The sequence below is a fragment of the Chaetodon auriga genome, chromosome 1, assembly GCF_051107435.1.
Source record: "Chaetodon auriga isolate fChaAug3 chromosome 1, fChaAug3.hap1, whole genome shotgun sequence".
Lineage (NCBI taxonomy): Eukaryota > Metazoa > Chordata > Actinopteri > Chaetodontiformes > Chaetodontidae > Chaetodon > Chaetodon auriga.
In genome coordinates, this window is record NC_135074.1 from 6,118,997 (window position 1) to 6,140,729 (window position 21,733).

The 21,733-nt window shown below is 41.7% G+C and overlaps 1 protein-coding gene across 2 annotated transcripts in view; it reads right to left on the reverse strand.

Annotated features, from left to right (window-relative positions):
• Positions 1–16,920, reverse strand: part of mtss1lb (MTSS I-BAR domain containing 2b) — a 66,845-nt gene extending 49,925 nt beyond the window's left edge. Inside the window, exon 1 of one of the 2 annotated variants that reach the window (XM_076735108.1) lies at positions 16,241–16,920. In XM_076735108.1, coding sequence (XP_076591223.1) covers positions 16,241–16,327 — 87 coding nt within the window. In that variant the 5' untranslated portion in view covers positions 16,328–16,920. The remainder of the gene's footprint in view (positions 1–16,240) is intronic. The other variant, XM_076735185.1, reaches the window with a different exon arrangement.
• Positions 16,921–21,733: the final 4,813 nt, after the last annotated feature.

A 21,733-nucleotide genomic window follows, 5' to 3' on the forward strand; every position in this document is an offset into this window, starting at 1 on the left:
TGTGCATTCTGCTCGACTCAAACCTAAAAGTTAAACACCCACAGAGGAAAACAGCAAGCTGCATTTGTGCTGACAGGACGACTGGTCCACCCACAGCACTGTCACTTCTGGTCTGGCTGTAACTTTAGTTCTAACCCCAGAAACTGTTTACGACTCCTCTTCCCTCTGCTCTGTCTTCCTTCTTTCCAGGGAATGCCATATGTTGTAATTTTCAGAGTCATTTTCAGCGTACTGCTGAGCTTGTACTGTCTTACAGGCATTTTAAATTGTTTTGATGTTTTACCAGCAAACATCTGTAAACAAATGAACCAGAGCGTCAAATACAAGAGCCATCTTAATGGGACATTCCAAGCTTTTAAAATGTGTAAAATGGACTTAAACTGTGAAACCAAAAATGCTAATTTTTCATGGATTTTGCCACCCAGGAAGCCACCATGCATGGGGTGACACCAGCAGGATGTTACCATGGACACAGTGAGTTTCTGTAGGTTCCAGTCTGCTGGCTTTGCACATGCATCTCAGATTTGCTTGGTGATTTAAAGTAGGTCCAGTGTTGTGTGTGCGCTGACTGCAGTTTCCACCTGGAGAAACAGTCAATGTCAGTGGTTACAGGACAAATGGGAGGTCATCTCAGTACATAGATAGCTACTTAGCTACATCCCTAAAGCACTACAACAGAGTAACAGCAACATGCATGTGTGAGACTGACCCAGCTGTACAAGTCAACTCAAACTGACATATTTATTTGATCAATGTGGAAAAACGGAGCTACCTGCAGAAAAGGGAGATACATCACTCACTAAAACACTCACCTAAGCATGATAATGATGAGGCAAGATCTAAAGTTAGGAGGATTGTCATTTTTCAATGATTTCTAAGCAGCTTTATGGACGTTTCTCTTCACTGTCCCTCTGATTGCCTTTTCTGAACTGACGGAGAGAAACAGGTGCAATGATGTAAATTCTAACAATCCGGTTCAAACCTTCTATTTTTAAACTGTAGGTAAACTGTGCTTCACCCTCCACTTGACCCCTGATCTAAATCCGGCAGAGTCCAGGGACCCTGCCATCTAACCCCCACAGGGATCCCTGATATCGAGCAATAGATTGATGATTTTTCACCTTCTCCCTTACACTGCTTCTTCCAGTAATTCTCTGTTTCATCTGGTCCTGACTCTGGACTCTGGGGTGCTGTCAGCAGTCCTCTGGCCTAGTTCTCAGAGCACCACCAGTCCACCCAGTCTGTCCAGCACTCTATTGAGAGCTTCACTCCACCACTCACTACAGTGGATGAGAAGCTTACTGTCTCCTCTCATTCTTTTGTTCCCTTTGTTTCCCCCACAGCAAGACAGAAAAACAGAGGAAATCCAGCAAGAGAGACAGAGTGAGAGGGAAAACGGGTGGAGGCAGGCAGAGAGGGATGTAAGGATTAGCCAGATTTTTTTGTTGTATAATCGAGCCAATTCACACGTTAAAAGAGAAGTGCAAGACCCAAACAAAAGGGGCTAATTTCACAGTGCTTCATATGCATAATCGACTGGCTGGGAGTTTTCAAAAAGAGGATCAAACTCATTTTTATCAAGGTTGGGAATGGACGTATAGCCCACAGAGAAAAATGCTACATATTATCTATTTCCACTTCTGCCAGAAAGGATGGCGCTGCCTTTTGTCTGCTCTGTAGTCAACTGCACCATCACAGCTAATCAGATTCACTTACATAGGTACAGCTTACTGCCCTGCTTTAAAATACAGAGAGGGATTGAATAGTGACATAAATGAAGCTGGGCCTGTAAACTACACTTTAATAACACCAAATCTGATCTTTTCCAACTTGCTCTTGTCTAGGTAATTCATGTAAGGCTAATTTGCTGTTACACTCAAAGACATCACTCCTGTCACTTTGCTTTAAACTTAAATTGATTTCTTGACCCAGCAAACATCTCTTTGGGATTTAGATCAACATCAGTGTTTCAGTGTCGCAGTTATGTCACCTGACCCATCAGTGAAATGTCATCAGTTATTCCTCAGCCTCAGGCTTGTATGTGTATAGAACTTGTCAAAATACATTCATGTTTGTGAAGATATCCTGCTGACAGATGAGAATGAGTCCAAAGTGACAGCACTGGTTAGTGTTTGATCAAACATTTAAAGTATGTCTGACATGTTTTTCAGTGGAGGCTAAATACAAACAGCCTCCCCTAATACCAGAAACAAAAATTACATTTTTATGAAATATAACAGTAGACTTATTAGGTTTGCCTCTGCCCAAAAGTCAACATTGAGTCTTCCGACCACGACCACAGTTTTTCCCTAATCTGAGCCAACAGTTTCACTTTTCTGAATTCAACCAAACTTTATCCACAAAGGCGGTAAATTAAAAAACAAATCTTTTTCTTATGGTCATTTGTAACACTGTCTCGTGGTTCCAGCTGGAGGGCCTGCCAGACAGAAAGATGAACTAACATGGAAGAAACTGTAACTTGAATCTGTTCGATATCAGCTTGAACATTTTGGAATATCTCGCTTCATTTCGCTTTAAAGTGAAAGTACTTAAAAAAAATGCATCATACAGTATGAAGAAAAGTGGAGTCATGATTTCCCCCACCATGCTGAGTAAAACACTTCTCCCAGCGCATCGGCTGGCACTTTGTTTCGAAGGGAAAAGGATCAGCATGCAGATGAGGAGACAGAGGCTGCCTCGCTGCATAATTGATGAAGTGCAGCAGCTAATTCCAATCTCAACATAGTGATGAGGGGAAAGAGGAAACCATCTGTGTGCTGTTGTGTTTGCGCACTGCAAGGCCAGAGATCATAGACGCCCTATCAGTGAAACATGTGCCCAATAGGATCAATCTGCACCAGGTTTGGGGTAAAACACGCATGTCATACAGAGGGCTAGCCATGAATGTACACAAAATAACAGCCGCTCATACTGTACTGTACTGGTTATATCATCCTAAGAGAGAGAATATAATAGATAAGTTGAACTTGCAGGTGAACAAGGCTCACAGACTGACGTTCAGACTGATGAGGACACTGACTCACTGACTGCTGCAACACTGCAAAGAGAACACCAACCACTGCGCTGACTAGCTGCATAGTGCACTTTTGAATAACATGACATTTAAAGCAATTAATTTTGTAGCCAAGGGGTTATATACACTTACATTCATTTGAAATTCATGTAACAACAAGGCAACACAAAGCACAAAGAATGACTCCATATAGGCATAAAAGTCACTGGAGCCTGACCCATCCAAACTGCTAGTGACTGCAGTTCAGAAAGTAGTTAAAAATGGCCAAAATCAAAGCAGAGGACTCACATTGGTCCTTACAATGTGTCAAGCTGCAGAAATACTGAATATTACATTTACCATCAGTTGTTATACGCTGCCCGTCTGGTAAATTTCCATTTCCGTTAAACTCCATTCCTCCAGTTTTCAACACAGACTTCCATTAAAATGCTGAAGTGTCCCAAACCCAGCTGAGATAAACCTAATGCCATCATCAGTTATTTTCTCAGACTTTAGAAAGCTGCTTCAGAGCCACAGACAACATTATACCACCGTTTTCACAGCCTGAGAAGTATGAAAACTGATTTTGATGTGCTTTCAGGCCACAGTAGTGTTTCATACATAAATGTAAATATTCAGGCATGAATCACGAAATGTAGAGAGATTTACACACAGAGGAGACAGCACGCTGGCACTGTCTACATTATCTTTCATAGGACGGCCTGTTCTTAAGAAGCCATCAATCATCCAGGCTCTTATAGGTATAAATATGTCACTTAGCTGTTTCTTTCCTCCCTTTTTGCTGGACTGAAAGTCGTTATTATCTTCACTGCTGCAATCATGTGAAAAGGCTGTTGATGCACACTCAAGGTGCATCCGTCAAACCACTTAGAGTGACGACAGTGTTGCTGTGACCTTCAGCACTTAGAGAGACATGTATGCAGAGACACTTGACTTTAATGGTGATTCCTGATGAAACCCAAACAGATGAGACTGAATGTGCCCTAAAATCTCAACACTGGTTTGGTTGAAGTTCTAAACATGTGAGTAACAGCTATTTCTGAACCTCATTTAATAGTAATTGCTACAACTCGTGGTTTTCATGGTGCTGCTGCGGACCTCCAATATCAATCAGTCCTACTATAAATTTAGATAGAAATATCTTTCTGCTGTCCAGTTTCCAAAGATGAATTAATATCAACTAATGTGAATATGAACTTGCTTGCTTGGGTTGAGCTTGGCCACGATGCAATGCATTGCGTTCTGATGTAAGCTTCTTCAAATACATGACAGGAAGCAAGACAGGACTGCACAGATCTACAGTATGCTGTGTAATGCAGAGGCTGTCAGTGATGATGGAGAGGAGGGGTGGAGTTTCTTTATGGCCGAATGCAGATGCTGCATTATAATTTTTCTTCTCTGAATGTTTACAGCTGCACCATTCTACACAATTCTGAAGCTTCTGACATGAAAAAGGAAGCAAGTCTAGGTTTTCATTTGCAGATAAATTAGCTCTTCCTCAATCATAGCCTGATACCATAATCATGCAAGCCCCTCCCCCGCACATGTTCACACATACAGTTAAATCCAATGGGAACATATCTTTCCAAAATGAAGATGTGACAGCATGCAGAGAACTTTCTGTTCACTCTGCAGCTTCTTGTTGAAATGAACAAGAGAATATTGATTTGTCACATTCATTGTTATTCTCTGTCCCTGGCCTGTTCATAATGATCAGTGTGTTTTACAGTGAACAGCTGAGTGTGATGAGAAGGCTTTGACAGGTCTGACAAAGGGTTCAGTGAGAGAGGCTGTCTTGGCTGGCTCCCAGCAGCCTCCACGCCTCCCACAACCAGTCCGCCCCATTCATCTCTATTGGCCCTAACGAGCCCCGGGGCCCTAACGACCTCAGAGATTTTAACGAGCTCTAACAGGGGAGTGCTCCTTTACGCGTCCTATGATTCGCCTGGCACGTTGGCACCCTTTACTTACGAAGCGAGCTGAATGTTTTTATGTGGTTGTTTTTGTAATGAAAATGTTTCAAGGTCAGAATCGTCTGAATCATATAAACACAAAACCATGCATGTCAATGAGGGTAATTTCCCCAAAGCTGCAGGACACAAAAAACAACTCCCTTTTCCTGTGATTTTACATACCAGCTTTCTACTAGACTGCTTCTTCACCTTGTCTTGCACCTCTTTTGCCCCCACAATAAGTTTGCTGAAGAAATTCTTAAGATACAAGACGGAGTCTAAATTGTGGAAGCAAATGCAGTGTGTCCTGTGCTGTTGGTAGCTGCAGGACTCTCAAAATGAAAGCATTCTTTGAAGCTGTCTTTGGGACAGCTTTGCCAACAATAATACCACTTGGAAATGCTAAATTTGGTTAAATTTAACAGTTGACGAGTGAAAATTGTCTTAGAGCAGCCCTTTGGTGAAAAATGGTGAAAGCTATAATGGAGGCTGACACATCGCCCAGGTTTATAAGGCAGAAGTCGATGGTAGGCCATCAATACTGATCTTTAATAAACTACAGAGTTCATGCAGACAGGGGTAAGTCAAATTCAAGGACTTTTTCAAGTGCTCATTTTTATGATGATGATTTCATGATCAGTCTCAATGGCAACAATAAAGACAGCCTTTCATTTTGGGTTTGAAACCAAAAGTGAAGATTTGAAAATATGACAAAAGTGTTGAAATTAATAATTCATTTATTCAACACACATTTAAGAGTCTTACAAAGAATGTGCCAACGATGTGTCTTGGAATGCTGCGTTTTCAACAAGCAGCAACAAAATAAATTCACATAAATAGATAGTTGGTTGAAAAACACCTTTCACTATAAAATCGCAGCTCATTTGTGACACTGCAATCAGCAAAAAGTATCTACATAAAATTTAGGAACTGGTATTTGCTGGCAAACACAAACTAGCCGTCACTAGAAGTGGTAGAAGTAGAAGTCACTACATCGTCACGCTTCTGCCACCAGTCAAGAATTTCACTCCATCACTGGTCTGACTGGCCACCAAATGGGATTTCACTTGTTTGGCATGGAGATGCTGGATGTTGTAGGCCGAATACATAAAGACTTTATACACAGCAGACTTTCACTAAATAATGTTTGTCTTACTTAAGCTAATAAATTAGACGTTAGCCTTATAAAGTAGCAACATAGCTATCCTCCAACTGCACATTCACAGGCCATCCATGAAACAGAAAAAGATATACACACAATAGAAAATGCGTTTCTTGTCATTTAAGATGGCGCACGGTTGAAAAGCCCAGGTGTAAATAATAAAATTAATAAATAGCTGAATTCCTGCTGTGGTTTCCTGTATTGTGCATGCTGGCATACTGTCAGTGTGACGGCCTGCTGGGAACAGTGCCATCATTAATGTAATCACTTACACCTGCGCTTCTGCTGCTATGACAAGCCGAAATGTGTGCTGTGAAAAAGCCTTTTCTGAATCTTTGCAAGCACAGTATCACTCTCCTGGTGCCATGCCATTGTTCTGACGGCCCATTATTCCAAAACCCTAATAGTGAAAAAAACAACCACATCGCCAAAATAAATATTAATATGGTCTGTCAATGGTATGTCAGAACAATGGGCAGCCCCCACTAGCTCATCACTTTCGCAGAACTTTTCACTTGTTGCAAGAAAATCTAGATGCTGAGGGTGAATTAATGGAAATGACTGCCTGATGGACATGCAGGAGCCACGAGGATGGGAGAGCGGTCTTTGCCTTGTTCCTCCTTTTTTCTACTGACACGCATCCCGGCCTCTGTTTTAAACAACAGCACGGCAGTGGAAAGTCCCCTTGGACCACACAGACACAAACACACCACAGATTGGACTAATGATGCGCTCCCACAGAGAATCTTCAGTTGTGCAGCATGGCCCAGAGTTATAGAACGGAATTGTCACAGGCCTTTAAAGGGCTGGACAACAATGGGCCGTCTCTGTGAGGTTACTGACCAGTTTACTTCCAGTTCTACTGGTTTGTTGTTGTTGTCTTTCCAGTTGACTACTTTCATGTGGAGACGAAAAGCCTCAGACAATGTTTCCACTGAACTCCACTGAAAAACAGTTCAACATTCTGAAAAGTTAATTTACAGATGAAGGCTGTCACTGCATCGCACACTACTACTGAGTCCCATTTTCAACATGCTGTTTTGTTACCTTGTATTTAAATGTAAATTAGTCAGTTTTCAACAGTCTACTGTGATTTTGTAACATTTTGTAAGCCAAACTATCAATCAATTAATTGATGAAATTATTTATCAATGAATCAATAATGAAAGCAATCATTGGTTGCAGCCCTGATGCAATGACACTGTCAACTGTCAGGGGCTGACAGGGTTTGAGAGGGTCTTCAAAAAATAACTGGAAAAGTTGCACAAACACAGGTGCACTAAACCGGTACGGGCACATCTGATGGCCAAATCAGGCTTTCAGTGTCAGCTTTTCATCCTCTGTCCACATCTGCAAAGGCCCATGAGAAAAGTCCACATGCAGCCCAAAATTTAAGACAGACTGTACGCACTGACCAAAATGCCCACTGCACGTGTGAACACATCTGCCTGTGCACACATCTGAAGCAGTAAAACAGAACCAAATGCATACCCACTGCCTGTGTCCACCTCTGTTTTGAGGTATATCCAGTCCTAAAGAGAGAGCATAAAAAATAGCTTGGTGCCGGTGGGGTTGTTGTCTGAATACACACTAAAAACAGAGAGTTGAGATGAAAGTGGAACAAGAAGGGTATGACATGCAGCAAAGGTCCCCCGCTGGCATCGCACCAGGGACTTTGCAGGCATATGTAAGGAGTTTTAGCCACTAATCCACCAGAATACCACAGTAACAAAGTTTTTGAGGTAGTACTTCATTTCCTATTTTGTTCTCCTTTCTTCAGTTGCTTTTTGGAATTGAACCTGTCCTATTCAGTTATTGTAAAGCTAAACATTTAGCATAGCGCACGCTACAGGGCAGTCATCTACATGAAAGCACTGTTGCAAGGCCGGGATGACACATTCATGGACACAGTGTACTTACAGAGGAACTGTAAGTACACTAACCCACATACACACAAGGTTGTGTCTATGCTTTGTGTTATGTGGTTGGCTACACACACTGCGGTGTAAAGCGTGGTCATGGCCAGAGAATATAAGCAAAGCAGAACTGGCTGCCTAACACAAGCCGCAGGCTCTTCCTGGTTCCCACCATAACTGAGTGGACTGCTTTAGTCTGAGGAAGCAGCTCTGCAACACTCAACTCGAAGCAAAACATAGATGTTGCTATCAGCCTTTGTGTCGATACATGTTCATGGAAGTATCGAAATGCTCATATCTCATAGTTACACACAGTAGCAGTCCTTGCTATGAATCACTGGGTAAACATTAATAACATAAATCAGTATTTCCGAAGCGCCTTGGTGGCTGAAAGGTTGCAGATTCAATTCCAACTGGCGACCCTTGTTGCATGTCATACCCCTCTATCTCTCCCCATTTCCTGTCTACCTCCTCAGGCTGAAGCTGTCCAATAAGGCTGAAAAATGCCTCAAATAAACAAAAAATTAGATTCTGCTGGATTCTAGTACAGAAACAAAAGCATTTAGTTTGGATCGTTTTGGGGAAACCCTCTCTGTCTGTAAGCACAGACACTATTCTCGTGTTTGAAACTAGAGCAACAACTCGACTATAAACTCAACTATGAATATCAAATGCCCATCACATGCCCAAGTTCCCAGAGCTAAAAATAAGGTCTTCCAAACACGTCATTTAGTCTGAACAACAATGTACAAATTCAAATGGATTCACTTTGCAGTGATGTGAAACAGACATCACCCCAAGCATAACTGTTGTTCATATCTCTTCATTTAGGCTACAATGTCTCTCAGCCGATAGCAATTTCTTCAAACATAAGCACATAATATAAACAAGCTTAATACAGATCTGTTATTATTTTTTATCCTTAGAGTAGATACATACTGAGCGGGACAGTTTACAGTTGACAAAATCAGATCTGTCAGTGCTGTCTGTTGTATGTGATGGATTTATTGGTCTAGATCTGACAAAAAACGCTACTAACTTTACTTTTTACTGTGTATCTTTTTATCTAAATGTACGTATGCAAATTGTGTGAATGTGTATGTATGTATGTATGTGTGTGTGTGTGTGTGTGTGTGTGTGTGTGTGTGACATATCTTCACATTGGAGAAGATTCAAATAGCAAATGTTTGTGGATTTTAGAGAATAAATGGCTTAAATCACATTTCCTGTCAATGTAGATTGTAGACATTTCGGAAATCGGAAATAAACGAAGTCAGTCAAAATAAACTGTTAAACACAATGATTTTTTTATTGGAGAAAACAAAAACATCACTGAGGCTCCTTTTTGATTATTTGGTGGATGTTCCAACTCAAAATGCATAACATCTAATTACTGCTAACATTACATAAAACAAAAACATAAAACTATTTAATTTTTTTATATTTTTATGTGACTAGTTTTGTATTAAAGGACAAGAAAAACGAGAGTGATGCTTGAGCTTTTAACACCTGAGACAAAGTATAGTATATTTTATTTGCATCTATTAACCACGTCCCTTTTCAAACAGTATTTTACACAGTAGCAGTAAGAACAAACGTATGCACTAATAGCAGCCTATGCAGATAAAGGAACAGAATTACAAGGTGACAACAGACTAAAAAGCCTTTAAAAAGCCAGGAAATCATTTTCTTCTTTATTCCGTCCTACTGCTACTGTCAACAAAATGTTACCCAGTAACTGCTGGTCCATATAGCCAGCTGACCGTAAACATGACCTCTGCGTCTCATCGTATTACTCTGTGACATATGTGTGTGCGTGGGTGCGTAATTCACTACAAAGTTGCGAGACATAGCCTCCAGGCATACACATTGGCAGACAACTACACAATGCCCTCACATGTGGACACACACAAACACACATTATCATGCAATTTATTACAGGAGCATATGGGGACATTTAATTTTTCAAAAGCCAAATATCCTTATTTTAAAACATAGTCAGAAGAATCACAGCAGCCACCAAACTTCAAGACTATTGCTCTAAGCTTCTTTGCAACTCCCACTGTGCACCATTATTCACTTACAATTATCAGGTCTATTCAACACAAAAGAGACCAAAGCCCATTTGCATATATCATGCACACACAGCTCACATACATAAAGCACACACACAAGGAGTAACTGGTTGCCTTCGGTGGAGGATCTGCTGAGGAGACAAAGGGGAAGGGAGGGCCTGGCAAGGAGCAGGAGGAGGAAGAGGAAGATGATGGTGAAAGAGGAAGAAAAAGTGCTTTCTAAACAGCATGGATTCAATCTGCTGACACGGGCAGACAGCAGCATTTTTTGCTTGGCTCTTGATGTGAACATGAGCATGCATGACACCTAAAACCACCACGCACAGTATCAGGTCCACAAGCAAAGATGAAACTATATAATAAGCTTGGATGACAGGGTGGCATGCGGGCTCCAAAATGTCTATGGTATCATTGAGGAAGACAGTTCACTTCTAACTGAAGCAAGGATGTTGCAGTAGTCCTACTCTGTCCTACTATGGGTGTCTGAAGGATTTAGAAAACTACATTTCAGACCATGTTCTAAATATCTGTAAGGGGGAATCCCACCAATTTTACACATCAAAATGTGTTTATAGGTCTTGGGTAGTAGTCCTACATATGTGAAAAAGCTGTATAAAGCCTTTTGTGGCTCCAGAGGGAGCTGTGCAAAGTCTGACAAATGGCCTGGAGAGATGTCAGCGTTAACTGGGTCTAAAAACTGAAAGTTTGAACCCCACTAGGCCTCTGTAGCCACCTCCTCATCTCTGCTTCAGGCTATAGTGGCTCGAGGCTACATTAGCCACTACTAACATCAGACACCTGAATCTCAAACCAAACTTTAGGCGTTCGAGTTGCATTGTGGGTACTATAGGCACCAAATTTTGACGAGAAGAAAGTGTGGAGTATTACAGTGGAGTATTACGACAAGTCGGGATAAACCTTGTAGAGACAGAAATAAGCCGAAAACAACAAGAACAATCCCTCTTAATCATCACTTATGACCCACTAGAGGTGTGTGGTGGTGTCTGTATCTGCAGAGACCCTGAACCCTGCCTGTATTTTCGTATTTTGCTGCATTCTGTATGTTACTGGATGTTAACCTTTTGGCGGTGGGTGTGTAGCCCCCAGCCAATAACAGCATGCAGGGTGTGAGGGCAGATAAAAATGTAGCAACTTGGTGCCAGACCATAAGAACACATCCAAGAGGCAGCGGGGAGAGGCCAACACTGAATGTTGTGCTTACAATCCACCAGCAGGTCATGCCCATTCAATCTGGGAAGGCACATTACACACCACATATCTGGATTTATATATATATAGGCTCAATGTTCTCTAAATGAATTCACATTGTGGATGTATACCCCTGTTTTGAGTGAAGTGTGAAAATCTCTCAATAAATGTATAGTATTTACGCGACTATGAAGTGGGGGATTACTGAGTTATAAAAACTGCTTTAGTGAAGTTTTAAAATAATCCCCCCATCGCTTCTGTGCTGCCAACAGCCGTGGCCTTTAGCTTTACATTTTTGCGTTGTTCATACGTCCGTCTCATTGGAGTGAAAGCAATATCGCAGAAACGTATCATTTGATGGTACTAGCTTGATGAGCAGGAACAGCTAAATCTAGCAGTTTACTTTAAAAAGTATCTGCTTTACCACTTTCATAGGCAGTATAGCAATGATGCCACTGAATAATACTCAAAGACTGACTGACATGTGATGTCCATTGTTTTTGGACATGTGACTCATGACATACAGGCTCCAGAAATGTAGGATTCCAGTTTTTCCCAGGGTCTAGTGTTAAAAAAGCAAACAAAAATCGTAATAAATCGTAATGTTAAATCACAACGCAAATCAAATAAGCATCCAGGTATCGTGATAGCATTGAGTCGGGAGATAAGCATATCTTATCAGCCCTGCACTACAGCTGGAGAAACTTCCCAAGTTAAGCCATTGTAATCAATTAGAACCACTAAAAATGTCATTTGATTTTTTTTAAGGGCTGCAGGTAACAGTTATTTTTATTATCAATTAATCTGCGGACTATTTTCTCAAATGACTGATTTGACATTTTATCTGTGAAATATTTGAAAACAGTGAAAAATGCAGATCACAACTTCGGCTTGTTTTGTCAGAACAAATATTCAGTTAGCTTGCTTTTAACTTGCATTAAATGTACATGGAAATGAAACTTTTTCAAATCAATCCTGCAATTAAAACTAAGACCTACAGTGCAATAAATCTGAAGTTCAATATTTGAACAGTCACATCATGGATCTGTTATTGGTATACAACAACTAAAATGTCAATTCCACATGTCCTGCTCTCCCCTTGTGGCCTTTACGTGTACATACGTTAGAGCATTTGAACATGGATCATGTGGACCGGAACGGTTCAGGAATAAAGTTGTGCGCTGGTATTTAAAGATGTCTCCTCTGCAGTTACTGTGTGATTGCCCAAGTCTTGCATCTACTTAGTAATCAAAGCTGTCCTGTTTCCAAGAATCAGTGGGGATGAACTATTAATCCATTTGTTTCTTCTGACAAACAGTTTCTTCTCTGTTGAGCTATAAAAATTGATTAAATCCACATTGTTTCCTGTTGAGTCAAAGTGAATTTGAGGTCTGATGACGCAATGATTCTCATCCACTCATTGACGTTCATTCGACGTCTCCTTGGGGGTTCAGGAACTCATCCATTCCAGACTAGGGCAGTGGTGTTTTTTGGCCCAGGTTGTAGTGACCCATATATATCAGAGTGAGCTGGGTAACATCAACATGAGGACCATTAGAAACCAGATGAATAATAGATGAAAACAGAGACAGTGTAAGAGAAGGGGACATGGGGAGGTGCCTTGAAAGATGTATTCCTTGAAAATTGATTAGCCAATATTATTCTGTGTGCTTAAGCATCAGTGAAATGTGTTAGAATGAACAGGATTATTAGGAGAAGGCCTGGCCATGTAACACTAACAGCCAGTTCCAGGAGGGTCAAAGCTGCACCCACAGCTTTCTTTAAACTCCAATGTGACACCATGCTGCTCTGTGGCCCAGGGAGCAATTCAGCTACGTCAGCATGCAAAACAGCGCCTATCAAAAACACTACTGCTTCTAAGAATAGACCATTACCGTAGGTAATTTAACAAGAATCAGATGACGTGTGCTTTTCTGTGCCAATAGAAAAATGTGCTAAAACGCCTGTGTTCCTCTCACTTTATACCCACATCCTCTGCTCTGCTAAGGAGCAGTACAGATGCTGTGTCATAGGTGCTGATGTTGCTATGCAACCAAGGTGGTTTTCATAGGGATGAACAGTTTCACAAGTCAGTTATCATCTCAGAATGGTTATATTTGACAAAATAATGATTTCACATTAGCAGGAAACAACTGAAACTGCTTTCATTTATGATCCACGTGGGGGACACTTCCTGTCATATGGCTCTCAGAAGAATCTCCACCACGTTTACCAAAGCATAGATGAATGCAGCCGGAACTGCTAATTTCCAGTCACAGGGCAAGCAATGCTAAATATTTTTATCATTGCCATGTGTACAGTCCAGGCTCTGTAGACAATCAGCATGACACCAGTGCCGCTGAGCACACCTTCATTTAGGATTCATTTAGACGAGTTGAAGCTCAGAGAGCTTTAATTTGCTGTTACAGGCAGAGAAATCATCCCTGTCACTTAATTTTAAGTTAACCTGATTTCTTCTTGTCATGCACAATTCCCTTAACGAATTCCCACAGCCCACAGTGATGCCATGAAGTTGCTTAGTTTGTCCGACCAACAGACAAACCCAAAGATATTAAATAAAAAAAAAAAATTAAAGCAGCAACTCCTTAACAATTAGGAAGCTGGAACTAGGGACAGTTTTGCATTTTCAATTAATTAATTAATTGATAGATCAATATAGCTGTTATAGTTGGGTCTTGTTATCCCTGTTGATTAATAACCAACATTTTGATTCTGATATGCTACAATACATGCACTATGATGCTGCAATACTTCATATTTCCATTTCTGACTGTATATTTGCCCTATCTGAACCTGAAGCTGCATTTCCCACACAGAGATTCATTACTTACTTATAAGGGGTGCTATTCATCCTATGAAAACAATGATGTCCTATTTGGCAAGAGAGGATCCTTTTGAATGTTGGGAAAAAATAATAATAATTATAACAATTATATAATGTAATAATAATTATCTTGGCTCGGGCTTGGTGACTACACGTTTTCAACAGAAAGCCTGTGTTATAAAGAGGGGCAGTGGAGTTTGAAAGATAAGGGCAGTTAACAGGCAGAGATGGTCCAACAAATATTATCGAGGAGCAGTATGGGAGGTGTAGCTTCCAGTGATTTGGAACGTGACCCACAGGGTCAGACTAAGGGAAAGTGTTTGTTTTTTTGTTTTTTTTAATCTTGCGCGAGTCGGTGTGGAATCAACTGATCTGAAATGAATCTGCGTGTTTTTTACCATTGGAAATATTCTTTGATCCATGTATCATGTGTTGGATTAGTATTGATTTGATATCTAGGATCATACTTGTGTATCCATTTCTCTTACTCCCATGTGTCTCACTGCAACAACAGAAAGCCAATAATCTCTCCTTGTGGCACAATGAGCATAAAGCACTGGTCATGACCTCTACATCTGGGGTCACACAGATGGCAGTGAAAGATGGCAATGTCTACCTGCATTTCATCTCCAGTGGACAAAACAATTACAGATACCACTGCTAGCCATGTAACAGCCAACCCATTGTTGGTGCAGAGATGTACAAACAATATTTAACATGGGAGAGACAAAGAGAGAGGGAAGGCACGGAATCACAGGCAGGCAGAAAGGCGCAGAGAGCTGCATGGGCGTCTGACAGGCAGACATATTGACAGAGACTGTATCATGAACCATTTGATGGACGCTTTCATCCAAAGCATCTTACAGCTGCGCGGGTGAACACAGTGCGTGGAGCATGGGTGGGTACTGAGCTGCTAAAGCCTGGCAGCAGCCGCTGCGAATGCCATGCTGGAACCATCAAGCTGCAGAGCTACTGACTGACAGACAGACCGATCATCCAGGCAGATAGACAGGCAGGTGGAATAACGGAGAGACAGAAAGGCACGGAGACAGGGAGGATGGGTGTCTGACGGCTGCACGGCTTCTCACGCCTTCATGTTTTCCTGCCAGATCAGCCCGACAGAAAATCAATGACGCTGCACTCTGATGGAGACGCACAGTAACCGCTGGAAAAGGCGAGGACGGTCCAGTGAGGCTGAATATACAACAGTCATATAAAGGCGCATTTTGGCTTCAGGAGAACTAAGACGACCGTGACTGTGATGATGATGATGATGATGATGATGATGATGAAGCATCTCAAGCCATTGTCGGCTCAGGTCCACATGGGTAGGTATGCAACGGAATGTGTCAAATCTGTAGCCTAATCGACCTAAGGCTCCATCATCGGACACCAATCTGATTGGAGGCCTCTCTAATATGCCAGTTTGCTTTATGAACCCATCCAGATGAATGGAGGTCCTGATTCGGGCACCGGCCACCTGCATGGGGCTTTAACGGGAGCCACAGCCTTCTCAAATTGTCTATTCAAATAGACAAACAAGCAGAAGTATCTGCGTAGCATCCCAAGACGCATTGATGGCCCCGTGAGTGCGGTTTGTGAGTGTGGTCGTCCTGTTTTTGATGGGGAAAGGGAGCAGAGCGTCACGTCAAGCCTGTCCGATAACGGATGCATTGACATTTACATGCGCAGCCAATAGTCAGGGAGGAGGGGGCGGGTTTCGCACCAACAACCCACCGGGCCGCCGCATCATGGCCAGAAAAACGGTGCATAGCTCCATCCAAATATGAAATGCAACCATCGCCAACATTAGCTTATTCATAGAGGTGTGTGTGTGTGTGTGTGTGTGTGTGTGTGTGAGAGAGAGAGAGAGAGAGAGAGAGAGAGAGAGAGAGAGAGACATGGGGGGGGCACACAGACACCTCAAACGTGTATTTGAAACCGAGACACCAGCTCAGTTATTATTAGGCTGTATGATTATTCTCAGGAAGGAAGCACATGACTTTAACCACGATCACGGATCCGGTGTATAAAAACAAGCATTTACCTTCATGTCGTTGACAATCGCCTGGAATAGACCCCCGAGGGCCCCGCATTCCTTCTCCACGGTCTCCATGTTTGCCAAATCCACCATTCACCGGAATTTGCAAAAGCGCGCACCAACTGCGCGCTACCAACACCCAGCAGGGAAAAATGCAAAAATGTATTTCCACAAAATCACGACCCGGCTCTCCGGTTTCTCCTTTAAACCGGGAGAGCGACAATAACGGAGGGATGCCGCAAGAACAGGAGGAGGAGGGGTGGAGAAAAAAAGAAAAGATGCCGAGAGAAACGGCTGGCGCTGCGGTCTCTTCCTAACGAAGGGAAGATGGGTTGTGAGAGAGGAAAGATGGTCTCTCTCTCTCTCTCTCTCTCTCTCTCTCTCTCTCTCTCTCTCTCTCGCTCTGTCTCTCTCTGTCTCTCTCTCTCCCCGGCTCTGGGTCAGTCAGGCGGCGAGACGTTTAGGTGGTACCGGGGCGACCGCTCATCTTGGCGCAGCCAGCGCTACGCGGACTCGTTGGGGACGCATGTGAAGGCAGTGGGGAACCGGAGCGATGGATCGCCGCGTACGTGTGTGTGTGTATCGGGGTCTGTGTCTGTGCGTTCGTGCATGCATGTGCGCGTAGGTAAAGGCAGGCTGTGATTGGTGCAGAGGCGGTGGGCTCAGCGGTGCGGGGAGAGCAAGCCAGTAATACGATCCACGCAACTGCAAGGGAGTCAAAAAAGGAGGCTGGACAACTCTGGCCGGCCTGTCACATGGCCGCACGCACACACACGCATACACACACACTGTAGACACCAGAAGAAAATTCAGCAGGGGGTAAATGTCAAATAGATTTAGCTACCAGAGGAGTGTGTGCATAGGAATGTGTCCTTATGACCCTGATTAATCACCTTTTTTGGAAAAAAAAAAAATATATATATATATATCACTTTCATAACCCTTCCGTGACCTATAAGGCTGTTATTTGAATGCTATTACAGGATCCTTCTTTAAGAATGTCATGGTGTTGATTTCATAAGGCATCTATTTGTCTTATCTGTACAGAAAATGAGTTCAAGATTCATCTATGTGGCAGTCAGCTGTGATACAACAGAGAGTTTGATTCATGGTGCTGAGAATCTCTTTCTGTGGAGTTCATTTAACTCTGGTTTTTTGACTGAACTCTTGTCAAACAGATGGGCTAAAACACAGTGTCAAAGCTTTTGTTGTGTCATCCTGATGTTTTTTTTTTACTCTCCATTTTTCAAAAGGGTGTCTTCGGATTATTAATGTTTTATTATGATGCAGATATGCATCCTGCTTGCAGTTATCTCTCTACTGGGTTTGCTAACAGAGTGATTGCATGCAGCTTTTGCATTTTTTCAGAAGACAAAATAATTCTGTGGGTTTTGAGAGTTTTTTCCTGCCTGCTACAGCTGAAAACAACACAATGAGAGTGATGAGAGGGAACCTAAACAGTGAAACAGCTAAAGAATGAGTTGAAACTCACTGTAACACTGTAAAACCGAGGGGAGCTGAAGCTTCAGGTGATTCTGTGCAGGTTTGTCAGTATGAGAGGCCCCTTTCACATAGTCACTCAGTCATTTGATACATTGTCATTGTACAAAAATGTAGAAACTACATGTTTTGCAGGCCATAACAAATAATTTTGTGAGGCAAAAGGACCCCTACAGAGACAGACCTTTTTGTTAAAGAGCAAGATCCCTTTTGTTTCACCACAGTCACTACATCACTTGTCAAAGCCACCAGACTCCATTTATAGAAACAGTAATTTTATCATCGTAAAACGCACTTCATTCAAATCCAACAGAAATAGAATAAAACCATCTTGATTCGCCTTTTACAGTTCCAACGATCGCTACCAACTCTGGTTCAGTTGAAATAAATTCTTAATTCACTGAGTAAGACACAAAAATATCCTGGGTCCACACGCCGTTTTCTCCCGCTACTTCACAGATGTCTGACCTCTCTCTTGCTCCTCTCTCATTATTTTCACATCTTGCCTGTTGAATTAAGGGGTTTATTTTGACCAAACCAGAGCTGTTGATGATTGTTGAAACAATGGAAAAATGAACCAAGACTGTTGTGGTGAGTTTTATTGTGTTTCTGTCCAGTTTGAATGAAGTGTGTTTTATCATAAAATTACTATTTCTATAAATTGAGTATGGCTGCTATAACCACTGTTATAACCGAGCGCTATAACCACTATGTCTGGTTACACAAAAATGATCTTCCTCCTTAACAAAAAGGTCTATCTCTATAGGGATCCTTTCCATAATGTTGTCAGACACTTAGAACAACAATCTGAGTCTCCAGTGGCAAAAAGAAACACTTAGTGGATGTTCAGTGATGGTGTGCAAACGCCCAGAAGGATTACATTGCAGCTGGTTTCACTGTGGCCGGCTGCATTCTCGCTCAGTACTCGACCAATTTCAAAAATTTTTTTGTCCCTATTAGTCACTTAGACACAAAAACATGGAAAAACAGGGTTGAAAGGCATTGTGTTAAACATCATATGCATAGGTCTGTAGCAAAAGCAGGATTTTATGTCTGTATATGCAAAATGCACTGCACTGACTACTCAAGTAACATGATGCAACCAGAAAAATGGTGAAAAGGTCAAAGGTCATAGTGCGCTGGATATTCCTGTGACCACAGATGGGTCATGTCAGAGAGAAATTAGACAGCAATGGAGAGTGGGAGATGGGATCTTTTTCCTGTATCAGTTTCAGGCAGTAAGATGTGACTGTCACACGATCATTTCAGAACGTGGTGTCTTAATATTATATTTTGATTGGAACAGTCCTTGAGACGAGCTGAAAGGACCCCAGAAGTCATGAACTCCAATCAAAATAAAGGGAAAAATTCCAAAAATGTAATTCCAGCTTGACAGATCAGATCTTTTTTTCTTTACTAATAGTTTTAATGACACGCTACATAGTTTTCATCAGGTCGTTCACCAGCAATAAAAACAGGGCAGTTATTATCTTTTGCTTACCAAGCTCCCATCTGCGTGAACAGCGAACTAGAACCAACGTCTTGGAGTCCTTGTATCTATAGAGAACAGGTGACAACAGGCACACACACACATGCTCAGCTCTAAGCTCGTGCCAAATATCCAGCATCCTGAGAGAGACCTCACATGGATAAAGGAGAGGACTCGCCCACGTGAGCATCTCCACTGTTTGTGTGGACATGTATTACTCATGTTGTGGGGACATAAATCTGTTTACACAGTCACATTGTGGGGACTCGCCATCCTTTTTGGGACATAATGCAAGTCCCCGTCACATAAATCATTACATTTTAGGCTGAAGACTAAAGGTTGGTTTAAGGGGAAAGTAGTGGTTATGACTCTGATAAATCAGTGTAATGTCCTCTGAAGTGATGAAAACACAACTGTGTGTGTGTGTGAATACCATATGTGCACTCTATATGTGTACATGTTTGTGCGAGCATTCATGTGGCTACGACAGTCCTCCATGGTGACCTTGACAGGAGGAAGGATGTGACAGATATCACATGACCAGTGCTTTTCTTGTCTTAGCCTAACCCTCCCTGTGTGTTTATGTACGTGCATATATTCATGCATTGTCTTGTCTTTCCTCTGTACAGTGGGTTCACACACTGTCTGGTCACGTTAACACCCAGCAGATTTAATGGTTTGCTTGGTCTTGGCAGTAAACTGAGAAGCACGTGTTCAGTCGCAACAAAATCCTCTTTCGGTTCACGTTATCTCCCACAAGGCCTTTCCTGAAAATGATCAGGTCAGTGTAAAGTAAACATGCTTCAAAGAGTCATGAAAACAGTGTGGGTGTATTAACAGCTGTGTATGGTAATGTGACAGATTCCAGACAGGTTAAATCAATTTGACAAGGTTTTACTGCATTCCTAACTGCAGACCTGGTTTCTATTTAGAGGTATCTCACACAGAGCTACTGGAGGGCCAGAAGTTTCTCTTCCTTCATACCATTCTCACCTGCTATCCTGTTGCTATTCACCCCAAAAATCTACCAATTCTGTCTATCATATCTGTCATATATGGTCCACATATTGTATTTGTTGTTGTCAATAATTGTCCAGACATTCACAATTTGATTTTATGTTGAGACATCTGTGACCAGTTTACACTATGCATTAAAGAGATATCATTTTCTACACAATTTATCTATCTGTATATTTTAGCTTCTTCTTGAAACTTCTGCAGACTTTGAAAGGTAATCGTAAGAGTGAGAGCACATACTGTACGAGGCTGTGAGAGGGGTCACAGCAGGGGGCTCGAAAGCTAAAGATTATGTATGTATGTCTGTATATGCTCACTATTTAGAAAGACAACAGTTTGCTGGAAGTCAATAAAAAACAATAGATAAAGATAAATTTGGATTTGACATTCATCCCAACGCTGTTACATCCCACACGTTGATAAGATGTCAGTCATCTCTGGCTACGTTAACACAACACATGAACACTAACAAACTGATTTGAAGCATTATTGATCAGCAGCAAGAGACTCAGGTTGCTCCCGACTGATCATTTCAGTAGTTGCTGAAGCCAATCATTGCACATTTATAATATTAATTTCATTATTTTATTTATTTTGGGCACATTAATGACAATGCTAATGAAAAAAAATGGTGATGTTAATGATTCTGAATGTGTAGGCTGAATATATTTCAACACGGTGTACCATCACACAAGTTTCACTGTTCAACATACAGGAAGAAATGTCTTCACAAACAAACAGACTTCTCAACACTGTGAATGATGTATACTTAAAAACTTGCTACAGCCTTGCTCCTCTGCGGCTTCATGCCTCTCCTGTCCCTGTCTGAAACCATGGTGTCTTTGAGTCCTGGTCAGACCCCCCCGTAAGTCCCCTCAGCCTCTGTGTTTGGACCTGTCTGGCCATGCTCACTGAGAGGCTGCTGAGCCTGGTTCTGTTGCATGGTCTCCCAGCTCCAGCTCTGGTGCTCATTCTTTAGTAAGCATCACCTTCAATTAATGTTGCTACAAGTTCTCAGTAATTTAGGAAAAAAAAGAAAAGGTTATTTTCTTCCAGACAAAGGCAGACACAAGGAGGTTTCTCATTTCTAGCTGGTGACCAATAATTGAGGGCAGCTGTGACTGGCAGATTTCGCTTGCTTTAACTTGCCATTAATTGTGTTCAGCTTTAGAAACTGTTGTAGCACAAAGTTAATATCTCTATCTGTTCACACCACAAAAGTATCTGTATTCTGATTTTCCCCAGACAGCTAAGGCATTCTTGGAAATCATGCCCTTTAATTGCTCTTATGAATTAGACAAAATACATGCTGTAAACACATACAATACATATTTGAAGGTACAATATTTTACCCTAAATTCCTTAAATAATAAACAATGAACTGCATTTGAACCTTCAAGTTGCAGATTGTGTGAGAGGAGCTCCAGGTGAAAATAAAGTTGGTTTGAAGTGACAAAAAAATGTCTTGACTATTTTGCATGCACCAAGTGCCA